At 39.2% G+C, this 21,981-nt stretch overlaps 2 protein-coding genes across 4 annotated transcripts in view; both read right to left on the bottom strand.

Annotated features, from left to right (window-relative positions):
* Window positions 1-2,028: 2,028 nt before the first annotated feature.
* On the bottom strand, window positions 2,029-4,257 carry LOC127631892 (potassium voltage-gated channel subfamily E member 4-like). The gene is made up of 2 exons (XM_052110288.1): window positions 4,160-4,257; window positions 2,029-3,792 (listed from the first exon to the last, which is right to left on the bottom strand). Exon 2 carries the CDS (start codon window positions 3,770-3,772, stop codon window positions 3,218-3,220), a length of 555 nt encoding a protein of 184 aa, XP_051966248.1. The 5' UTR covers window positions 3,773-3,792; window positions 4,160-4,257; the 3' UTR covers window positions 2,029-3,217.
* A 1,495-nt stretch (window positions 4,258-5,752) lies between these two features.
* Window positions 5,753-21,981, bottom strand: part of LOC127631882 (fatty acid CoA ligase Acsl3-like) — a 36,251-nt gene continuing 20,022 nt past the window's right edge. For all 3 annotated transcript variants that reach the window (XM_052110276.1, XM_052110277.1, XM_052110278.1), the window contains exons 8-15: window positions 20,705-20,776; window positions 18,137-18,276; window positions 17,609-17,781; window positions 13,893-13,967; window positions 13,108-13,299; window positions 12,696-12,810; window positions 9,693-9,850; window positions 5,753-7,425 (exon numbers count right to left, since the gene is read on the bottom strand). In XM_052110276.1, coding sequence (XP_051966236.1) covers window positions 7,268-7,425; window positions 9,693-9,850; window positions 12,696-12,810; window positions 13,108-13,299; window positions 13,893-13,967; window positions 17,609-17,781; window positions 18,137-18,276; window positions 20,705-20,776 — 1,083 coding nt within the window. In that variant the 3' untranslated portion in view covers window positions 5,753-7,267. The remainder of the gene's footprint in view (window positions 7,426-9,692; window positions 9,851-12,695; window positions 12,811-13,107; window positions 13,300-13,892; window positions 13,968-17,608; window positions 17,782-18,136; window positions 18,277-20,704; window positions 20,777-21,981) is intronic.

Genomic DNA, 21,981 nt, shown 5'->3' with positions numbered 1-21,981 from the left:
TTTTAAGTAGTAAGTATGTGCAAACTTAAAAGCAAGATCAAAGATTCTCTAGTGCACACGCACACATTCACAAACATGCTGGAGACACCTACTCTTGGAGACTGCAGCCTTAACAAGCATCTTGTCATCATGTTCATAGATTTGGATGCAAAGTGAAAAAGTGTTGCTTGTTATACAGAGATTTAGTGCACACGTGCACGCTGTGCAAAAGTTTTAGGCTCATAAGATGTTTCACAAAAGCATTTGTCTTAAGATGGTTATTCATATCTTCAGCTTTAGTGTGTCAATAGGAAATATAAATGTCAGACTCCCTAATTTCTTCCTAATTTAGCAAAGGAAAAAAAAAGATTAGAATAGAAGAACAGAGAGCCCTGCAAACAGATTTGCAAACATGTCTGTATGCACATTTATTATCAATATACTCTTGCTGTTTGTCAACAATTGTCTCATTTATGTCAGAAATAAAGTTGATATTCATGGAGGCATCAGTTATGTTGCATAATTCTAAATGGAACCTTTTTAAACTGACGAGCAAGAAAGCAGGACATTATTATTGATTATGAATAATGACGTTTAGTTACGTATTTAAACTTTAGGTGCTTGATTAGACACACTTCTTTCGGAACACATCCACTCGCACACACACACACACACACACACACACACACACACACACCCCGACCAAAACGCCCCCCTCGCACAGTTGTCTCTACGACATCCGGATATCTGACTGCCACATGTAAATTAAGTACTCCCTTTGGTAGCTGTTGCCATAGAAACTCATTAAAACCAGAGAGACAAATGAAAAATGGCAACCGACCATGAATGTTTAATATTTACCTGTACGTGTATGGCAATCCTGATTCATTTTTCATTTAGTGGAAAGTTGGAGACAGACAAAATGTTCTCCTGATAATATACATTTGATAAATGCAAGCGTTAATGAATCAGTGGAAAGAGTAGGGCTGAGAGTGAGACCGAGAGGAGAGAGAGGGCATGTGTGTCTTTCATTTCCTCCAGGGAGTGTCACACTGACCTCTCTTCCTCTTACAGTCACAATCATTTAATCAACAATAATCAGATATTTGGGAGCATGAGGTCGGGTTGTAAACAGAGACAGATGCATGTGACTCTGCATTGTATACATGTGCTTGTAATGTGTTTTCAGATAAAAAAGGATATGAATATCTGTTTTTCACATGGTTTATAACTCATGACCTCTGACAACAGAGCAAAAAATTGTTCTGGACATTATTCAGATCGGATGTTTTATTTAAGTATATCATTATACTGTGTGTATGTATATCTACAGTACTGTGCAAAGGTTTTAGGCACTTAAGATCAGTATAATATATCAGTATAAGTATATCATTGTCTTTAATTAAACCATGAAGACTAAAAGAATGTGCGTTTTTGTATCGTTGTGTGTGTGTACCGTATTGGCTGGTTTAACATAGCGACAGTTGTTTTTTTAGTTTACTCATCACTTTTAAAGGAATAGTTCACTCAAAGATGAAAGTTCTGCTATTGTATGGCTTCAGAAGACTTGGAATATAGTGCATGACTTATGGACTACTTTTATTGTCCTTTTTGAAGCTTGATAGAGTGAACAAAACAACAGAACTTGTTAATTTCTTTACTATTTCTTTAAAGCAGGAAGTCAGATTGTGTACTTGTTTTAACTTAAGGTTTCATCCGTGAGGCGTGACTCCCAAAATCGTAATATTTTACTTATAGATCATTCCAAATACTCCGACTCATGTCGGATGAACTGAGTTTTTATTGGAAGAATTCCATTCTGACTGAACATGTGAGAACTTTCCACCGCATTCCCTCGGGCGGAAGACGGATCAGTGACACTTTTGCACTAGATGTCATTTCATTGGGATAACAAAGACGGTATGATGATAATGATGTTGTTGTTGGTTGGTTATAGCAAAGTGTACATTTATATATAAGCAGAAAATCAGACCATGTAGCTGATAAAGCCCCCTCTCACTGTTCCAAGCTAAAAATCTAGCTCCTTCCCATTCCAAAGGGGAATACAAGAATGAAAAATGTTTATAAATACAGTGACGCCAAGAGACCTCACACACTCTTTACACATACACCAGGGGGTTCAGCACATATTTTAAGATTCCCTTAAGGGGCCCCTGTGGTCTCTGACTCCCTCGTTTGATAATAGTAGGCAAATGCAAATATTAATAGAAACCAATATATACCAATATACTTTTTAAAGAAACGTTTAATTTTTGCAAAGTGACACAATGAAATAAGATACAACTAAATAGACATGTAGGACAATATATACAGATCGTTATGGTTACGTGCAGGTCTACATGACAACATATAAATATATATACGTTTTTTCAAGTAGTTTCCAGGTTTATCACGACGTTTGTAGCAGTCACATTTGCCTCTGAGTCGAGGGCCGTGTTACATTACCATGGTAACCAAGGTTCTCGCTAAAACAGCCTACGATACTACTGTATTATCGCAGTACATGAATATGGAAACTGCTTCAAACACTGTACAATGCTTTCTGAAATATTTGGTCATTTCTTTTTAAATCACAGTTGTGACCGAGTTACCGTATAGTTTTAAGGTAACAACACTTGTAAAACAGGCAGGGGCGGAGCCAGGAGTTTTTCATGGAGGTGGCCGGACAGGGGCCAGTGATCAGTCTGTGGTGGGTGGTGGGGGTTGTTGGTGTAGAAAGCGGAGGCACGTGGATAATAAAACAGAGGGGATCGGATATAGTGCCACCTGGGACGGAGAGGTGTGGTGCTCACATGTTAAGTCTCCTGTGTGTTGCGGTTATACAGAGATGGTTCCACCTCTAAAAAACTAAATTGTGCCCAAGACACAAAAATGCCCAAAACGGCAATGACAAGTGGGGTGGCCAGGGTTCGTTCCATGGTGGCCACGGCCACCCCTGCCACCCTCTAGCTCCGCCACTGGTAACCGGTATTTTGGTGGGAACTAAATATGGTTACCATGGTAATTATTGGCACAGTCCCTTAAAAAAACAAATCACCATTGTTACTATATTTTAAAATAACTAAACTACATACAATTAATAAGGCATCTCCTTCATATAGCCTACTGGCAGGAACCTTTCCGATATTTTAACTTAGGCCAATGCGTAATAGTCACAGTATTGTATTTGGCGGGAACTATGGTTACCAAGGTAACGTTCTGGCGCGGTGACGAAACCTCAGGACGCTTCTTTGAGGTTTTCCCCTGACGATCCGTCGCTGTTGTGGTCCGAGACGGAGCCTGTCTTCAGCGAGCCCTCGGGTCCTTCACCGGTAACGCCGATGTCCGACTCCTCCTCGATGGCGAAGCGCACGTCTGCGGTGGAGCTGAGAGAACTCACGCTGCTTTGCTCCACCGAGCACAGCGCGCACGCGAGAGGTGCGAAAACCTTCCCGCCCTCGAGCGCGCAGCCAGTGTGCCGGCCGGCGCACAGCATGAACGGCACCGGTGTGGAGCGCAACGTGTGGAGGCTTAAACTTTGCTTATTTTGCCCCGCGCCCCACTCGCGCTGCTCCTCCTCGTGCAGACGCGTGAACGCATTTGAGCGCTTCTTCTCGCGCCGCTCGGTGCGCATGTAAACAAGCATGATCCCGATGAGGAAAACTCCGTAGAAGGACACCACGATGACGATGTACAAATACGCGTTACCGACGCTTCCCCCGGGCGAGGAGACTCCGGTGGTCTGCTGCGGCGAGAGCGCGTCCGGCCCAGTGACGTTGCGCGCCAACTCCATTGCAACAGTAACAGAGTTACCTGTAAAACAGAGAGAACATTTAAAACTTCATCCACTATACAACTAAAAATATTTTAAAAACAATGTAATATTTTTTACGTATAAAATATTTTTAAATCGTTTGTAAATTGTTATTAATGTACTAAGGAAGCAAACCCGGTCCCGTCAGACCTCTTTTTCATTAACATCAACATTTAAGTTTAGAAATGACAATTCTCATTAGTAAATGTACATTCATTTTAAATATTTATTAATAAAATTTGATCCATATGTTTATATTTCTAAAGCATTATATACGTATTTAAAACTATTTTGCATGCACAAATGTAAAAGCGACACGCGCGTGCGAAACGCATGTTAATAATTCGTTCAAACGCGTTTACTCACCGGCTGCTTTCACCTTTGGAGCGCGACAGCTCGTTGCACTTTTATTTGCGGATCTCTCTGGATTGTAACGGGACTGTCAGCTGTGTCCCATTTAAATAACATATCCCATGAGGGCCGTGCATGGACACGCGCCAGGGGGATCTATGACAGATGTTGAGGGAGTCCAGATCCTCACGTCCGTCCCTCACAGCACTTGAGTCCCGGCCAGAGATGCTTCAGTTCACAGCCACATTCTTATGACGTTTAATGGTGTCCAAGTGCGAACCTCTGCCAAATGTGCTAATTTATCATAACATATCCAGACAGTTATGTTAGAACTCTGCAGGCATGCTTTTGGAAACCCACTCTAGGACAGCAAGCCCCTAAGAAAAATCTAGAGCAGCTTGCATGAACCATTTCTATATAGATTGCAGCATTTATTAATTGCATAACATTATTATTAACAATAAAGGTAACATTATTAATGAATGCACTTTAAAAGCTGGGTTAAGCTCAGGGGTGTAGATTCCAGGGGGGGGGGGGGGTGGGGTGGGGGGAATGTAACCCCCCAATAATAAAAACAAGTACAACCCACATGTATAATCTTCTCACTGTAACCCCTCCAATGTTCAAGCCAAATCAACGCCCTTGGATAAGCTCTCCTCTACATCCCACTGACATACTTTTCAAGGGTGTCTGGGTTTTGTTTAAGCCCCCAGTGACAGATTGTTATTGTTAGAATCTACGCCAGCCTCATCTGTCTGGGAATGGTACGTGATGGGTAGGTGTGGCACTGCTGGAGAAAATCTAGAGCCACGGTATGCAAGCTAATGCCTGAACATGCCCGTTAATTAGGCTCGACTAACAGAGAAATGACGTAAAGCTTGTTAAGAACTTGATCAAATCAGGAACTCTTGGGCAGTTCCGTGTCTGACGCCACATTGCAGACACAACAGCATCATATGGGCGATTCTGTGATAAATTAACCATCATATGCATCACATTTTAAATTTATATCGACTATGGTGTTTTTACAATCACAGGTCAAAGCCATAGTTTACCCAATTCATTCATTTACTCACCCTTATGTCCAGGGCTGGACTGCGAAGAGAAATCGGCCTGGGATTTTACTTGGCATTCGGCCCCAAAGCTGTTGAGCGGGGGTGGGAGGGAGGGGAAATATCACGGCACCATTTTGTGGTCCGTTCTGCATAACGCGGCGGCCCATTTTAGCTTATCGCAAACCATTCGTGAACGTTTTGCGGCCGACCCACTGGCCTGCTCCGTTCTGTCGATGGACAGTCCCCCTGATCGGCCCCCAAAGTGCATCGGCCCACCGGGAAAATGCCCGGTGTGCCAGATTACCAGTCATTCCAAACCCAGATGACCTCCTTTCTTATGCTAATAAATTTGATGATACCTTTGGTCCTTTTTAAAGCTTTAAGTCACTATCAACTGCCATTGATTTGAAAAGGCCCAAGGCCCAGTTGCAAGAAACCCTAATTCTAAGCATGTTGCCACTTTGCAACCGGCCCCTGATCCTTAAACATACACCCAAAATGTCATTCATAGATCATATGAGATCATCTAGAATTGAACAACTCTTAACTGGTCTCACAGATTTCTTTATTTCTAAATGAAACAAATAGTTTAACTTGTTCTGATTAAAGTGTACCATCATGAAGCAATAGTGATCTGTGGGGTTAACAAAGAAGAAGCTGACATTATCCTTAAAATCAACTGAGTTCAGACTGTTTAATGCGCATAGAAGAAAGTAGATCTATTATCCTGTCCAGCAGGACATACAGTCAGCCACAGAATCGTCCAATCAGCAAACATGCTAGGAACTTCATACTCAGCATCAGCCAATAAACACTTACATTTGAATAAAACGAATCACAGTAACAATTACTAGAATGATGCTTAAATATAATGATATTCCAAATCACTAGTTCATTTGCATATGCTGGCTACTCAAGTCTGTTTACACTCAGTATTAAATTAAAGGGACAGTGCAGCCAAAAATGAAACTTCTATCATCGTTTACTCACTCTCATGCCATCCCACATGTGTACGACTTACTTTGAAGAATATGTCAGGTGTGTTGGTCCATTCAATGCAAGTGAAATGGGTGTGAAACTGACCAAAATATGATTCCTTTTTTCCTGTACATCTTGCCATTGCAGTCTCTAGGCACGCTCATGATTTCAAGCTCGATTACTCTTCCTACTGGTGTGCTTGATGTACCATCTACCACTAAGTGTAATCAAGCTTGAAATTATAATTGCCAAGGAGACTGCTGATGTCAACATTAATGGTATTAATGTGACTGGAGGAGTTTTATTGGTTACTTTTATGCTGCCTTTATGTGCTTTTGGAGCATCAACATTTTGGTCACCATTGACTTACATTGTACAGACCTACAGAGTGGAGATATTCTTCTAAATTCTTCGTTTGTATTCTGCAGAATTAATAATAATAATAATAATAATATTTCCCTACAATTACATAACGCTTTTCTAGTCACTCAAAGCGATACACATCTGGGACGGCCTGAGAGTGAGTAAACGATGAGAGATTTGTCATTTGGGGGGGGAACTATCCCTTTAAAATTATGAAAAGATCATTGAAAAGTAAAAAAGCGACCCACAACTTGACAGCATTGTCAGTCTCATGGCTTTGAGCAATTCCTGATTTGTTTGGACAGACAAATGCTGGTGAAAACTTTAAAAAAGTGTCATAAACAAAGTTTTAATAGTCTGAAACTTTAAGTGAAAGCATTGGCCACTACTTACTGTATACCTACTACTATTGTTCAAATAGTATATGAAACAGAACCAATTAAACATTTCCAACCTAGAGCAGTCTGGTTTTTTCATACAAGTCTGGAGGAAGTAAGCAAGACAGCTCACATCATTTATAGCAGTATGGCTGGGTATGTAGTGCTGGTTTGTTTGTTGAACATTTTTGGATATCATTTGAAATACTGCCAAATCATCTTGTTTGTACATTGTGACACGTCCTTAGAAATCTCCATCCTGATTGGAGGCTGCTATGGTGAGATGTTACTTTCCTTACAGTCCTGATAAGTGACAGTTTCGTCTGGTTGGAGTCAGCAGTGATTTGGTTCTACTTGGCACCGTACATCCGCTCAATGTCAGTCAGGTAGTGAGATTTAAGCTCCTTGCGTTTGAGTTTAAAAGCATCTGTCACCAGGCCGGTCTCTGGGGTCCAGGGCTCGGCGCTCAAGCAGATCTTACGTGGAATCTCAAACCGCTCTAACTGGGCTGTTAAACACACAGGGGCCGGAAATCCATTATAATCAGAACTGAACTAAAGAGTTGTAAAACAGCATGACATGTATGTGAAAATATATGACATATTGTGTATAATATATAAAGATTTTTGCATAGAAAACCTTGTTGTCATGTTTAAAATAGGAGACTAAATTACTGAACATTGGGGTCAATTTGCTATTAGTGCTCTACATATAACTTATGTGATAGAAATGTCCCAATATTCTCTTTATAAAACTCTGACAATGCAAGAAACACGAATACAGACATGCACACAAAACAAGCCGACCAGCATTTGCATAATTAAATGCATCAAATATGCTCTTTAAATCAATATGAAAGGGCATTTGCAACCCATAATGACAAAAAAAATTTTATGGCCATCATGCAGCAGTTTTTGCACCCATTTGTTTTAAGGAAATAATTTATCTGCTATTTAAAGGTCCTAGATCATATCTAATTTCAAATTGTAATGTTTCGTCAGCCATTGATAGGCTACATCCGATTGAAGAGACTGTAAAGGCCTTTGCACACCAAATGCGACGCGATTATGGGAGGCGAATCGCCGATGACTGGCCCTTTCACATTAAAAGCGAGGCGAGTTATCGTCTTTAGCTCATTCACGACTTTATAAATGTTGGTGCTAATTGACAACCAATTTTACCCCAGTAAGGTAGATGGCACAAAGCACCTTTCAGCAATTTAACTAGCTGATCGAAAAACTTCCCTATCTTCCCTCTAGGCGTGAATGTGCTAACAATGAAAAGGCCATTCTTCTGCATCACATTTGGTGTGATAAGGCCTTTACAGTCTCTACAATCGATTGTAGACAGGCTGACGAAACGTAAACATTTTAAAATCAGAGGGGGCCTGGGTAGTTCAGTGGTAAAGATGCTGGCTACCACCCTTGGAGTTTGAATCCCAGCATGTGATGAGTGACTCCAGCCAGGTCTCCTAAGCAACCAATTTGGCCCGGTTGCTAGGGAGGGTAGAGTCACATGGGGTAACCTCCTCGTGGTCGCTATAATGTGGTTCATTCTCGGTAGGGCGCATGGTGAGTTGAGCGCGGATGCCGCGGTGGATGGCGTGAAGCCTCCACAAGCGTTATGTCTCTATGGCAACGCGATCTAGACGTGCTCTACGTGACCACAAGGACTTAAAAAGCACATTGGAAATTGGGCATTCCAAATTGGGAGAATAATAATTTTTTTAATCAGAGGACCTTTATACAAATCTATACAACCTTATAAAATCTGCCGCCAAAAAAAAAATCAAATGTGGCGCTATGCTGAATAAGATATATTGTGGTGCAGAAGATGTCATTATAGTTCTTTGATTTGAGACAAATGAAATCACGTCATAATAAAATATTTATCTTGACCTGTGTATTTCTTGTCAAAAGCAAGCACGAGACAAGCAATGAACAAAATTTTATCGTTGGCATGGTTTTCATTTCTGTCACGTGGCACTAGGTAGCCCCGCCCACATTAACATTAAAGGCGTTTTTATTGGCTGTGATTGTGTTGCTTTTTGCAGCAATTTCGTTTTCCATTTTGCGCAGGTAGGTGTGATCAGATCTCTTCTGCAATGTTGCATATTGCTTTTGATTGGGCCGTTGGATAATTATCAAGTACATTCAAAATTTAAATTGGTTCTTCGTTTTCTGCGATTGGTCGGACGATTCTCACCAAACCAATCAAGAATGTTTCCTGGTCATATTTACCCCCAAATCAATACAAAGATATGTTTTGCATTAAGATATTGGGGCCTATATTTAGGACCATTAAGATAATTTGCATTGTGACATTATTGTCAGAACACTTAAGCACATTTTACCCCCGAATTCTCATTACCGTAACACATCCGGAAATGTTACTTTTAGTATTCCCATTTGTTTTCAATGATGATTCTCTCTTGCAGCTAAAAAGATGCTGATGTACAATGATATTTTAAAATGACAATCAGTGAAAATGAAAGGCCGTACCAAGGGATACTATGAGGATGTATACATTTATTAAAACATTTTCCACATTGCGGTAATGAAAATATCTTAATGACCATCTTGTTTTGCATTACAACGAAAATTGGGTGGTAAAATTTGCGCAAGTGTTATAAAAAATCTTTATGGCCATAAAAATAGGCTTTATTTTCAATATGAAAAATATATTTGGTTTCTTTTGATTTTGGACAAAAAAAAAAGGACAAGAATATTTTCTTCACTGGTTTCATTAGAATCACCCAATTAGATCATGGGTCACCTGTCAGTGCTGCGTCTGTGATGACCTTAAGCACCTCCTTCTCAATGACAGGGTTGTTACAAAGCTCCTCCCACGAACCTCTGACACACATCCTCTCTGCCAGCGCCTGGAGCTGCTTCTGATTGGGTACCACGAAGCCAATTACAAAAGACTCATCACTGGAAAACAGGAAGAGGAGGGATTAAATACGATCTGATACGGTCAATTGATCATGGCTGGTAAAAACAAATGGTTTAGCTAACAGCTATATTTTAGGATATTTCTGAATGTGATCAATATTTTCAATGTTAAAATACTTTGACAAGTGGATGGCATGATTAAAGATAGAAGAGTAGAAGAGATAATTGTAAGTATAAGTAACTATTACATCGCTGTTTTTCAACTTTTTCTATATAAACATGCGCTAGACGGACATCTTTGCAAGTTGTGCTGCATCTAGTTTTGTAGCACATGAAGAAGGTATTCGGTGTCAAAAAGCCCCTAAGGCACATGTTAGTAAGGCTGTTGAAGGTGTTTTGATTGGTGTAGGTTGTGGTAGAGGTCGACCAATAGTAGATTTTGCTCATACAGATAACTAAGGTGGTGGGAAAGGCCGATAACTGATAAATTGGCTGATAGTTTTTAAAATAGATTTTTTTTATAATTCTTATTCTTTCCATGATATGACGGGCACAGACAAAGAGTCTAAAAAATTAATAAAATCCCAGATGCAGTTTATTGTTCAGCCAAAATCCTAAAAATAACCAGAAACCAATTATTTGGTGCATAAAGCGGGATTTTAAGTATAAACAAGCTTGAAAAACACTCTTATTTTGAAATTACGGAAAATATCGGCATAGGTTTTTGCCAATAACGATAGTTCCAAAAAGCAGCTATCGGCACCGATGAATTGGTCAAACCGAGATATTGTCAACCTCTAAGTTGTAGATTGTGCTTTGTGTATTTTGCATCCATCTCATATTATTATCGTATTTTTCAATAGTTTTCCAGTGTAAACGTGCTAGATGGCTGTTTTTGCCCGCTGTGCTGTGTCTCACAGTGTCTCACAGTTTTTCCAGCATCTCACAGAGCGCCGTGTTCTGTAGACATGACATCTGCATACTGTTCTATATGTTGCACAACGTATAGCTTTTTTAAAGCACCAGAACATGTTAGTTAGGTAGTTGCTAAAGGTGTTTTGGTTGATGTAGGTGTAAATCGTCCTTTGTGTTTTTCGCATCCGCACTGTTTTTCAATCGTTTTTATAAGCAAACATGAGCTAGACAGACATCCTTGACTGTTGTGCCACATCATGCTGTTTTTTCAGTGTCTTGCGCAGGAGCACAGCATATTTTTAAACACCCTGTGAAGTTAAAAAGATGCGTTTTGAGAACTGCATTCTGTTCTATCCACTACGCTGGGTCAAGCTTTAAGCACAATAAGGCATTGGGTGTCAACGGCCTTTATGACACTAGTTAGTTAGTTGTTGTTGATGGTGGTGTTTTGGTAGGTGTAAATCACGCTTTGGTGTTTTTCTATGCAAACATGAGCTGGACGGATATCTTTAACAGTTGTGCCCGTCATGCAGTTTTTTTTTCCCAGTGTGTTGCGCATGTTTTGTCTAAATGGGGCAGTGGTGGCTCAGTGGTTGAGGCTCAGGGTTACTGACCAGAAGGTCGGGGGTTCAAGCTCCAGCACCACCAAGATGCCACTGTTGGGCCCTTGAGCAAGGCACTTAACTCCAGGTTGCTCCGGGGGGATTGTCCCTGTAATAAGTGCACTGTAAGTCGCTTTGGATAAAAGTGTCTGCCAAATGCATAAAATGTAAATGTAAATCTGAGGCCATGGTTCTCAGCAGGTAACCGATGGAGTACGTAATCCGGGTAGGGAAGGAGGTATTGCCCCAAGTGAAGGAGTTCAAGTACCTCAGGGTCTTATTCACGAGTGAGGGGACAATGGAGCGGGAGGTTGGCCAGAGAATCGGGGCAGCGGGGGCGGTATTGCACTCGCTCTATTGCGCCGTTGACACGAAAAGAGAACTGAGCCGGAAGGCAAAGCTCTCAATCTACCGGTCAATTTTTGTTCCTACCCTCACCTATGGTCATGAAGGCTGGGTCATGACCGAAAGAACTAGGTCGCGAGTACAAGCGGCCGAAATGGGTTTCCTCAGAAGGGTGGCGGGCTTCTCCCGTAGAGATAGGGTGAGGAGCTCAGTCATCCGTGAGGAGCTCGGAGTAGAGCCGCTGCTCCTTTGCGTCGAAAGAAGCCAGTTGAGGTGGTTTGGGCATCTGGTAAGGATGCCCCCTGGCCGCCTCCCTAGGGAGGTGTTTCAGTCACGTCCAGCTGGGAGGAGGCCTCAGGGAAGACCCAGGACTAGGTGGAGAGATTACATCTCCACACTGGCCTGGGAACGCCTCGGGGTCCCCCAGTCAGAGCTGGTTAATGTGGCTCGGGATAGGGAAGTTTGGGGCCCCCTGCTGTAGCTGCTGCCCCCGCGACCCGACTTCGAATAAGCGGTTGAAGATGGATGGATGGATGGATGGTGTTCTGCAGAAGCACAGAATTTTTTTGATATGCCCAGTCAGGTTAAAAAGCCGACCTCAAGACACCTGCATTTGGTTTCATTTGAAGCGCAAGGACGCATATGGTATGAACAGCCCCTAAGGTACTTGTTACTAAGGTTGCTGTTAAAGGTGTGTTTTGGTTGGTGTATGTGTAGAGTGTGCTTTATTTCAAGTCTGTCCATGCCAGTTTACAATAGTTTTTCTGTGTAAACGTGCTAGACGGATATCTTTGCCCATTGTGCCACATCTTGCTGTTTTTTTCAGCATCACACATTTTAGACACCGCATTCATTTAAAAAGTATGTCAACATTTATGTCAAAACATGTTTTGAGAAGCTTTGCACTGTCTCAATTTTTTAGCATAAGAACACTTTCGATATGAATGGCTTCGAAGACACTTGTTAGTAAGGTTGTTGTTGTTTTGATTGGTGTAGGTGCAGATTGCGCTTTCAATTGGCACCTGTTGGCATATGCACAGATGTTATCAATGAGAGGGCAGTTTTTCAAGAAGGCCTCCACCTTTCCCAGAGACACGTATTCTCCTGCCTGTAGCTTCACCAGGTCTTTCTTTCGGTCTAATACACACACACATACAAAAACACAAATATACAAATTAGCAGATTCAATCTCTTGTTTGTGGGACAGGAAGTTGCCCTTTCTCTCCCTGCTGGTTGCACACTGTTATCTGCTTGCTTTTAGTTCTTATCGCTGGCTTTACAGGAATAAGTCAACAGTGATAGGTGTCATTTACAGGAAGTACAGTAGTAAAACATGTTATCGTAATGAAGATGGAAGTTCCATTCAGTCACTTCTGACAAATCTTTCTTTACGGTGTTCTGCCCTATATCTCTTTATCAGTCTTGCTCTCTCACCAATAATCTTCAGGCAGCCGTCTCCATGAAACTCCCCGATGTCTCCGGTGCAGAACCATCGCTGGCCTTTCTTGTCCACAAAGAAATCGTCACAGTTCTTCTCCTTTTTCTTGTAGTAACCCATGGTTACATTGGAGCCACCAATCAGAATCTCTCCTCGTGGGCAGGGCTTGTCTGTGGACCGATACCCACCTGGATACAGAATGCATTGTTTGTGATGTCATAAAGCAGCGGAAAAGACTAGACTGTACAGAGTTAAACTGTAGAAATGTTCTTAGCCACATAAACCTTACTAGACAGAACTACTGTACAGTAACATATGCGCTGAAGTAGTTAATTATATATATATATATATATATATATATATAATTGTCGAGTTTATTGCTTTTGCCACTAAACACCACCACTTGCTGTGGTAAAATCACTGTAATGTATGGTGCACTGTAGCTTATTGCTATAATTATAATCATCTAAATGTTTTGGCATGTTGTTGTTTCTAAATAATAAATATGGACTACGTAATTCATGTCTTGTTAATATGTTTTCATATAACAAATGTGAAGTTACGGTGTATTATTTGCAAAACGGTGTTGAATTTCCTTACAAGGTTGTAAATGATCATAACTACTCCTTTTTTATCTTTCTCTCTTTTCTGTTATTATGTTCAGCCTCTTTGCTGTTATAAATGATCGTCGTCCACTCCTAGCTTGATGGATAGATAAACGTCTGTGACAGTGTTTTTACAAGCACAGATAAATGTGAGTGTGTGTGTGTATTATACTGACCCTCTATCCAGTCCTTCAGTTGAATTTCACAGCAAACCAGAGGAGCGCCAACTCTCCCTGTACTGTAATCCCAAACTACACACACACACAGACAATAAGATCACTTAAAACAATATGTGCTTTGCTGAAAGGGCACTGTTATGTAATTTATTCCACTGCAGAAAAAAAACAGATGACTGAATCGGTTTCTTCGATTAAAGTCACCATCTGCTTGAACTCTTCCACCACTGATTCCTCTGAGAACATAAACCTCAATCATTTTACCAGGCAACTTTCTGTCCTCCACAAATGCTCACAAATGTTTTCTTGTTGAGAAACAGAACATGGAGTTTTGACATTAGCCGTGGGTGTCAGTGACCTTGTTTAATTTGACTGGACTGTCGTTAATGTCTCTAATGATGACCTGCCATCATAATTTTGTATGTGTACAGTGTGTTTTCATATTAAAGGAACGTAATACAAGTTAAGCTCAATCAATAGCATTTGTAGCATAATACTGATTACCACAAAAATTTGTTTCGACTCCTTTTCTGGGTTAGAGTGTGGCACATACAATGGAAGTAAATAGGGGCCAAATTTTGAACGTTACAAAAAATATTCACTGTTTCAAAAGTATAGCCACAAGACATGAACAATATGCATGTAAACATGATTTTAGTGTGATAAAATCACTTGCTTGCACTTTCTGTATAAAGTTATAGGCAATTATACGTCTTCGTTGCCATGACGACGTAATCTCAACAAAACCTAAAATCCTCAAACAACTATCAAAATTACGATTTTAACAACTTTACAGCTCACATAATAAATGAGTTGTAAAAGAACAATTAATGTAAGTGCTTTTAGAAAAATTATCATCTCCACATTTCTGCTTTTAAACCCTCCAAAAAATTGGCCCCCATTCACTTCCATTGTAAGTGCCTCACTGGAAGCTTGATTTTTGCTTTTTTATTTTTTTTTTTACAGACGTTTGCTTTCAAATGTCCACACACTTTTGTGCATGAGCCGTTACTCCTTTTACACTTATTAAATGATGTGATTATTAAACCACCAATTTAATTAATTAAATACAGTCTGCATGCGCTGCACGCTTCAGCAATGACGTGAATGTGTGAAGCTGCTTATAAGATGAAAACACAGACTGATCAAAACACATTTGAGCATCACACGCTATCTTTGTTGCAGTAGAGAGCTCACATTTACTGTAATGCACGCAGTGCCTGCAGACTATATAATTATATATAACCAACAGGACGTGCGAAACTACCATCAAATACACAGAACGGAAAAACTTAATGTCAAAATAAAAGCTTGTCGGGAGAATTGAAGAAATTGTGACAATAATAATATTTAATTTTAATAGTAATAATAATAATTATCATCATAATTAAGCAAATATCTCACAAGCAAGAGTGCCATCAAGAGTGCCAAAAAGTGAAGCCAAAACGTCTCGATCGCCCCCCAGTGGCTGGTCCTAGTATAGGTCATAAACCCCGCCTCCCCATGTTATTCAACGGGACGTGAGACCAACTAAACTATTAAATTACACTTCACATATCTTTTTTCCAAAGATAGTTTCTGTCATTTACTGTCGTTTCTATCACGTTGATGTCATTTCAAGTGTTTGTTTTCAAAATAAGTTTGTTTTTAGTTATGTGATGCTATAAAAACACTGCTGTGACATCATGATTGACAGCTGTGATTGACAGGTTCTCTGAGCGAAGTAGTCACTGAAGCACCAACGGAATTTTTTTCGGGATCTTCGGAGGACTGAGGAGATTGGAGCTTTAAATGTAATATCTAAATTTCTATAATTAATTATTTCACACCGTCATAAGTCAAAAGTCAAAAGTGCAGGGGCGTGTGCTCGCGATTGATTCAGCGAGAGTGAGGGCGGGGCCTTGATTTCGCGGCTTTACTTCCTGCTCACTACTGCGCAGGTCTGGTCCCGAAATCGCAACTGCACAGACTCAAGTCCCAAGATGTCAGCGCCATATCGGGACACTGGCGGCTTCAGTTCTCACCAATGGAAAAGAGCGAAGGGGCGTCGGCCATCTTTTTTTACAGTCTATGAGTGCCATTACTGAATAGAAGTTTATCAATCATTTTTATTTATAATAATGTTATAATGTACAGTAATGCTCTGTTTTGCAGCATTTTATTTGACAAGAATAAGACTAGTTTTGTGTTTTAGATTAAGCTGTGAGGATCTTTATTTATTAGACTAAATAAATGCAATACTATGTTGAAAAGTAATTGTTCTATTTTCGTTTGATTAAAGTTGAATGAATTAAATCTTCAAGGAAACATGCAATTTTTTTAATTTATTAGTTACATTTAACTTTGTTAAACAGGCCGAGGGAGTGCGTTCAATAGCATATTACCTTTTTAGTGGTATCGAAATTAGTATCAAGAATCGTGAAATTTTAATGGTATTAGTATTGACTCCTGAAATGTCGGTATCGTGACAACACTACACGAGAACGATCCAACGATGAGAAGAAACGGTAACACTTTTTAATAAATATTTGTTCTATACTTGTAAACATTAGTCAAAGAATGGGGTATTATGACCTAACAATGATTTTAAAAGCATTTCTTTATCTGCATTAATGCTAATTTCTAAATATACTATTGTTCATTGTTAGTTCTTACACCCCGGGTCTGCCGAATGCTCGATTCTGATTGGTTGTCAGACATTAAAAGTGCTTAAAAGCAGCACAAGCCTCCGATACTAGTTCTAAAGTGACGTTTTCGAACTAGCAACGAAGGATTGGGCTGTATCAAAGCAAGACGCTGAATGCGTGGTGGACGAAAGTAGTTCCACTCACAAGAGTGTTTTAGGGACTAAAGATAATTGTGTTAGTATATGCTGAAATGAACATTAACCAAGATGAACTAATTCTAACGAATACAATCTTACTGTAAAGTGCTACTGATAAAACTGCACATAAACTAATGTGTATTACTATGTAGTTGAGTGATGTTTTGAGTTTGCGTTTTGAATCACTTTTATGGTGATTTAATGGCGTTTTTCTTCCTTTCTGGAATTTGACAGCCTAAAGCTGCGTTCACACTGCCAGCTACTTTGTCGCTGCATGTCGCGGTTGAAGTTACGGTGGCGGTTAGGTCGCTAGTGGTGTGTATGCAGTCTAAACAGCACTGTTTCTTTACAATTAATATAACTATTCAAATATTAGGGTCACGTGAGCTCTACCATCTTTTTTTGCATTGGCTGTCGCTCCCAAAAGTCGCTCTTCATTGCATAAAGTTAAACATTTCTCAAATTTGTCGCGTTGCTGGACACGCCCATATCCGGTCGCCAATGGTCGCCATCGCTCGTGTTGCCGGAATTCGGCAGCTCTCATTGAAAATGAATGAGATGAGGTCGTTTCGTCGCTGCGTGTTGCTGGCAGTGTGAACGCAGCTTCGGTCAGCATCAACTTTTCACGTATGTAAAAGAAAAACCTTGACATTTTGCTAAATACCCCCATTTGTGTTCCATAGGAAAAAGTAAAGTAAATGATAACAGAATTATTGTATCTTTTTTTTTTTTTTGGTGAACTATTCCTTTAAGTGTTTAAATTATCATTATTGTGTTTCTAACACCATTTCAGATGTTTATTAGATTAACAGGCGCGCAAGAACAGAATGCAAAAATTTGCATAATAATGTTTGAAATGATAAAGGTGCTGATGCAAAGGTATTAATCTCACGCTGACTGATGGTTCCAGCGCCGCAGGTCTCCGTGAGGCCATAACCTTGACCCACCGGACAGCAGAAACAAATGTTCATGAACCGCTGTGTCGCAGCAGACAGAGGGGCTCCACCTGACAATAACACCCGTAAACGCCCACCTAACAATGCCCGAACCTTCCGGAAGACCAGCCTAGAGAAAGAGCGAAAGAGAGAGAATAAACATGCTAAAAAAGTTTTTAAATGACTTTAGTGCATTTGTTTTGTTCATTTTCAACTTGTTTCCTTTTAAAAGTTTATTGTAAGATCGAGGTGTTGCAAGCCAGACCCGAACCTGCATTACCCGTGCGAGCACCAGAAACCTGTACGGTGACCTCTAGCCCACAGCTTCAAAAGTAAAATGTGAATTTATAATAAAAGTTAACTTTGTGTGTATTCTCAGGAAATAACTGTGTGTGATAGTATGGCAATGAGTGTATAACACACATAGTTATGTGTGTGTGTGTGTGTGTGTTTGTGTGTGTGTGAGAGACAGGAATGGAATATACTTGTCACACAGTGGGGTGGTGTATCCCAAAGCAATCTGTTCCATCTTATAGTTGTAGGCCAATAAAAATAGAGTCCTCCGAAACAGGCTCATTTCTTCCAATTTCAGCATCACATTCTTATAGATCCGATCCATTATTTCCTACACACAGAGAGATAGAGAGAATACATGAGCATAACTGATTACATACGTAAACAGGAGTGCAATTTCTCTGAAGCACACTAAATCACACATATTTTGGGTAATGAGTCCATGTGATGCACAATTTTTGTGTCCGGATCTTAACGTAGAGTATTCAACATCTAATCTATGATGAATATGTTCAAATATAACATGAAAATGAAAAAGTTTATTACTTTTAATTTCAACCTTCCTTTTACCTCTTGGGTATCCTTATTTGTTACAGACTCATTTTGTTGAGTAGATTTATTTTTTGATCCATATTAACCTTAATGACAGGACCAAGGATGAAAATATCAACACCATGTTTTTGGAAATGTACCATTCATATGCCATGCATTATGGACATGTACTATGGTAATTCCATGTTTTGGGGCATGTACCATGGAAATATCATGTTTTATAGACATTTGCCAGGATAATACCATGTTTTTCGGACATGTACCATTCAAATAGCATGTTTCATAGACAAGTACTATGATAATACCATGTTTTACGGACATGTACCATTCAAATAGCATGTTTAATGGACATATACCATGGTAATACCATGTTTTATGGACAAGTACTATGGTAATACCATGTTTTATGGACATGTACTATGGTAATACCATGTTTTATGGACAAGTACTATGGTAATACCATGTTTTATGGACATGTACTATGGTAATACCATGTTTTATGGACAAGTACTATGGTAATACCATGTTTTATGGACATGTACTATGGTAATACCATGTTTTATGGACAAGTACTATGGTAATACCATGTTTTATGGACAAGTACTATGGTAATACCATGTTTTATGGACATGTACTATGGTAATACCATGTTTTATGGACATGTACTATGGTAATACCATGTTTTATGGACAAGTACTATGGTAATACCATGTTTTATGGACAAGTACTATGGTAATACCATGTTTTATGGACATGTACTATGGTAATACCATGTTTTATGGACAAGTACTATGGTAATACCATGTTTCATAGACAAGTACTATGGTAATACCATGTTTTATGGACATGTACCATGGTAATACCATGTTTTATGGACATGTACCATTCAAATGCCATGTTTCATAGACAAGTACCATGGTAATACCATGTTTTATGGACATGTACCATGGTAATACCATGTTTTATGGACATGTACCATTCAAATGCCATGTTTCATAGACAAGTACCATGGTAATACCATGTTTTATGGACATGTACCATGGTAATACCATGTTTTATAGTCAAGTACCATGGTAATACCATTTTTTATGGACATGTACCATGTTTAATGGACATTTACCATGGTAATACCATGTTTTTTCGACATGTACCATTCAAATGCCATGTTTAATGGACATTTACCATGGTAATACCATGTTTTATGGACATGTACCATTCAAATGCCATGTTTTATAGACAAGTACCATGGTAATACCATGTTTTATTGACAAGTACTATGGTAATACCATGTTTTATGGACATGTACCATTCAAGTACCATGTTTTATGGACATGTACCATTCAAATGCCATGTTTCATAGACAAGTACCATGGTAATACCATGTTTTATGGACATGTACCATGGTAATACCATGTTTTTTCAACATGTACCATTCAAATGCCATGTTTCATAGACAAGTACCATTGTAATACCATGTTTTATGGATATGTACATTCAAGTACCATGTTTAATGGACATTTACCATGGTAATACCATGTTTTATGGACATGTACCATTCAAGTACCATGTTTTATGGACATGTACTATGGTAATACCACGTTTTTGGTGTCCCTTGATTTTCATTTAAAGACCTTGAAGTATCATGAAAATGCCATGGTATTAAATATAGCGATCATTCAGTACCATAGTATTTCCATTTTATACCATAACTGTACCATGAGACTACCACAGCATTTTTTTGTAAGGAAAGAGGACACTTTCTAATCGAGTTACTTCTTACATTTTCCATTCAGTGAGATGGAAGGTTGGAAAAGCTTTCTGAATATTTGTTCAACGTTCCCTCAAGATTACTCTGATGTTCTCCCACTATCCATGTCAACTGCTGTGTTTATGCAAGTTTGCTGTGCTGTTTCACTATCGTTCCAATGGGACTTCCACTTCACAACCGCTCCAATACAGTGTCTGTATGTGTGCTTATACATTTACATTATCCTCTGACAAAAAACAAACAAACTTGAAATTAAACATAATAATTGTGTATCTAAAGTTTGTGTGTGTGTCAAAAGGATAGCTACACTGGGCTTTCTCACGTTCTGTTTACAGATTTTAATTGTTCTGGACAATCACATTTGCTGACATTCAACCCCAGAGAGAGAGAGAGAGAGAGAGAGAGAGAGAGAGAGAGAGAGAGAGAGATTCAGTCTTACTGGCACTGCTGCCATTAGAGTCGGCTGCAGGACTGTAGTGTCTCCTTTGCTTCCCTTCTTTATCTTTGTTGACTATAAAGTAAAAACAAAGAAAAGACAATGTATTAAAAGCCTCAAACATATCTGTAAAATTCAGTTCATGAATTGTGTTTTCCATCATCTGGTCCCCAATGTACTAGCATTTTCCATTGTGACATCATCTGACATTAAATGCTCAATTTTTACATCACAGAGCATGATATAATGTCCCGAGTTCTTAATAGAGCACAACAGTCTGGTTCTGGAGGCAAAAATCCCATAATGTTTTCTGTTAGGAAATGGATTATTTACAATAACTCATAAGAGAGAGACTAACCGTGAGCTCAGAGACTGTTAATTGATGGTATATGCTTCTGTTGAAGCCATTGCAGTCTGCTTTATTTAAACTTCATGAAATTGTGTCAAAAAAAGTGCACCAAAAGAGCTCTGGAGCAAACTTCCCACTTGCTCTCTCTCTACTTATATATTCTCAAACTCTCAAACATATTTGTATATATCTACATATTTTAAATTAACATCAAATGCATTGTTTCTATAATTATAATTAACAACTTCAAATCAATAGTTTTATATTTTTTCATCATTTTTTATTTTATTATGTCATTCACATTGCTTAAATGTTCCACACTCAATATAAGTAAAGCTCAATCGACAACATTTGCAGCATAATATTGATAAAATTTATTTCAACTCTTACTTTTTATTTCAATTCCTCCTTCCCTACAAAGCAAAAATGTGGATGACAGTGAGGCACTTACAATGGGAGTGAATGGGGGCCAATTTTATATGTTAAAATACTCACGGTTTCAAAAGTTTAGCCACAAGACGTAAATGACTTGCATCTAAACATGATTTTAGAGTGATAAAATCACCTGCTAACCTTTCCTGTTGTAAAGTTATAGCCAATTTTACATCCTCGTAACCATGACGATGTAATGTCAACAAATCCTAAATACTAAAATGACTGTAAAAATGTCATTTTATACAACATTAAAGCTCAAATAATACATGTTTTAATAGAAGAGTTAATGTAAGTGAAAAAATTGGCCCCATTGACTTCCATTGTAAGTGCCTCACTGTGACCTTGATTTGTAAATAAAAGGAGAGACGAGTCGGAATAAATATTTGTGGTTATTAACATTATGCCACAAATGCTGTTGATTGAGCTTAACTTGTATTGAATATTCCTTTAATAGTCTTGCAGTTCATTCCCACATGAAAGACGTTAAGTACACAGT

The sequence above is a fragment of the Xyrauchen texanus genome, chromosome 38 (genome assembly GCF_025860055.1).
Source record: "Xyrauchen texanus isolate HMW12.3.18 chromosome 38, RBS_HiC_50CHRs, whole genome shotgun sequence".
Lineage (NCBI taxonomy): Eukaryota > Metazoa > Chordata > Actinopteri > Cypriniformes > Catostomidae > Xyrauchen > Xyrauchen texanus.
Note: the sequence above shows the minus strand (reverse complement) of the source record. Positions and strands in the feature narration are given on the sequence as shown.

Excerpts from the sequence above, each read along its gene's own strand:
- LOC127631892 (XM_052110288.1), bottom strand. The coding sequence starts at position 3,772 with ATGGAGTTGGCGCGCAACGTCACTGGGCCGGACGCGCTCTCGCCGCAG.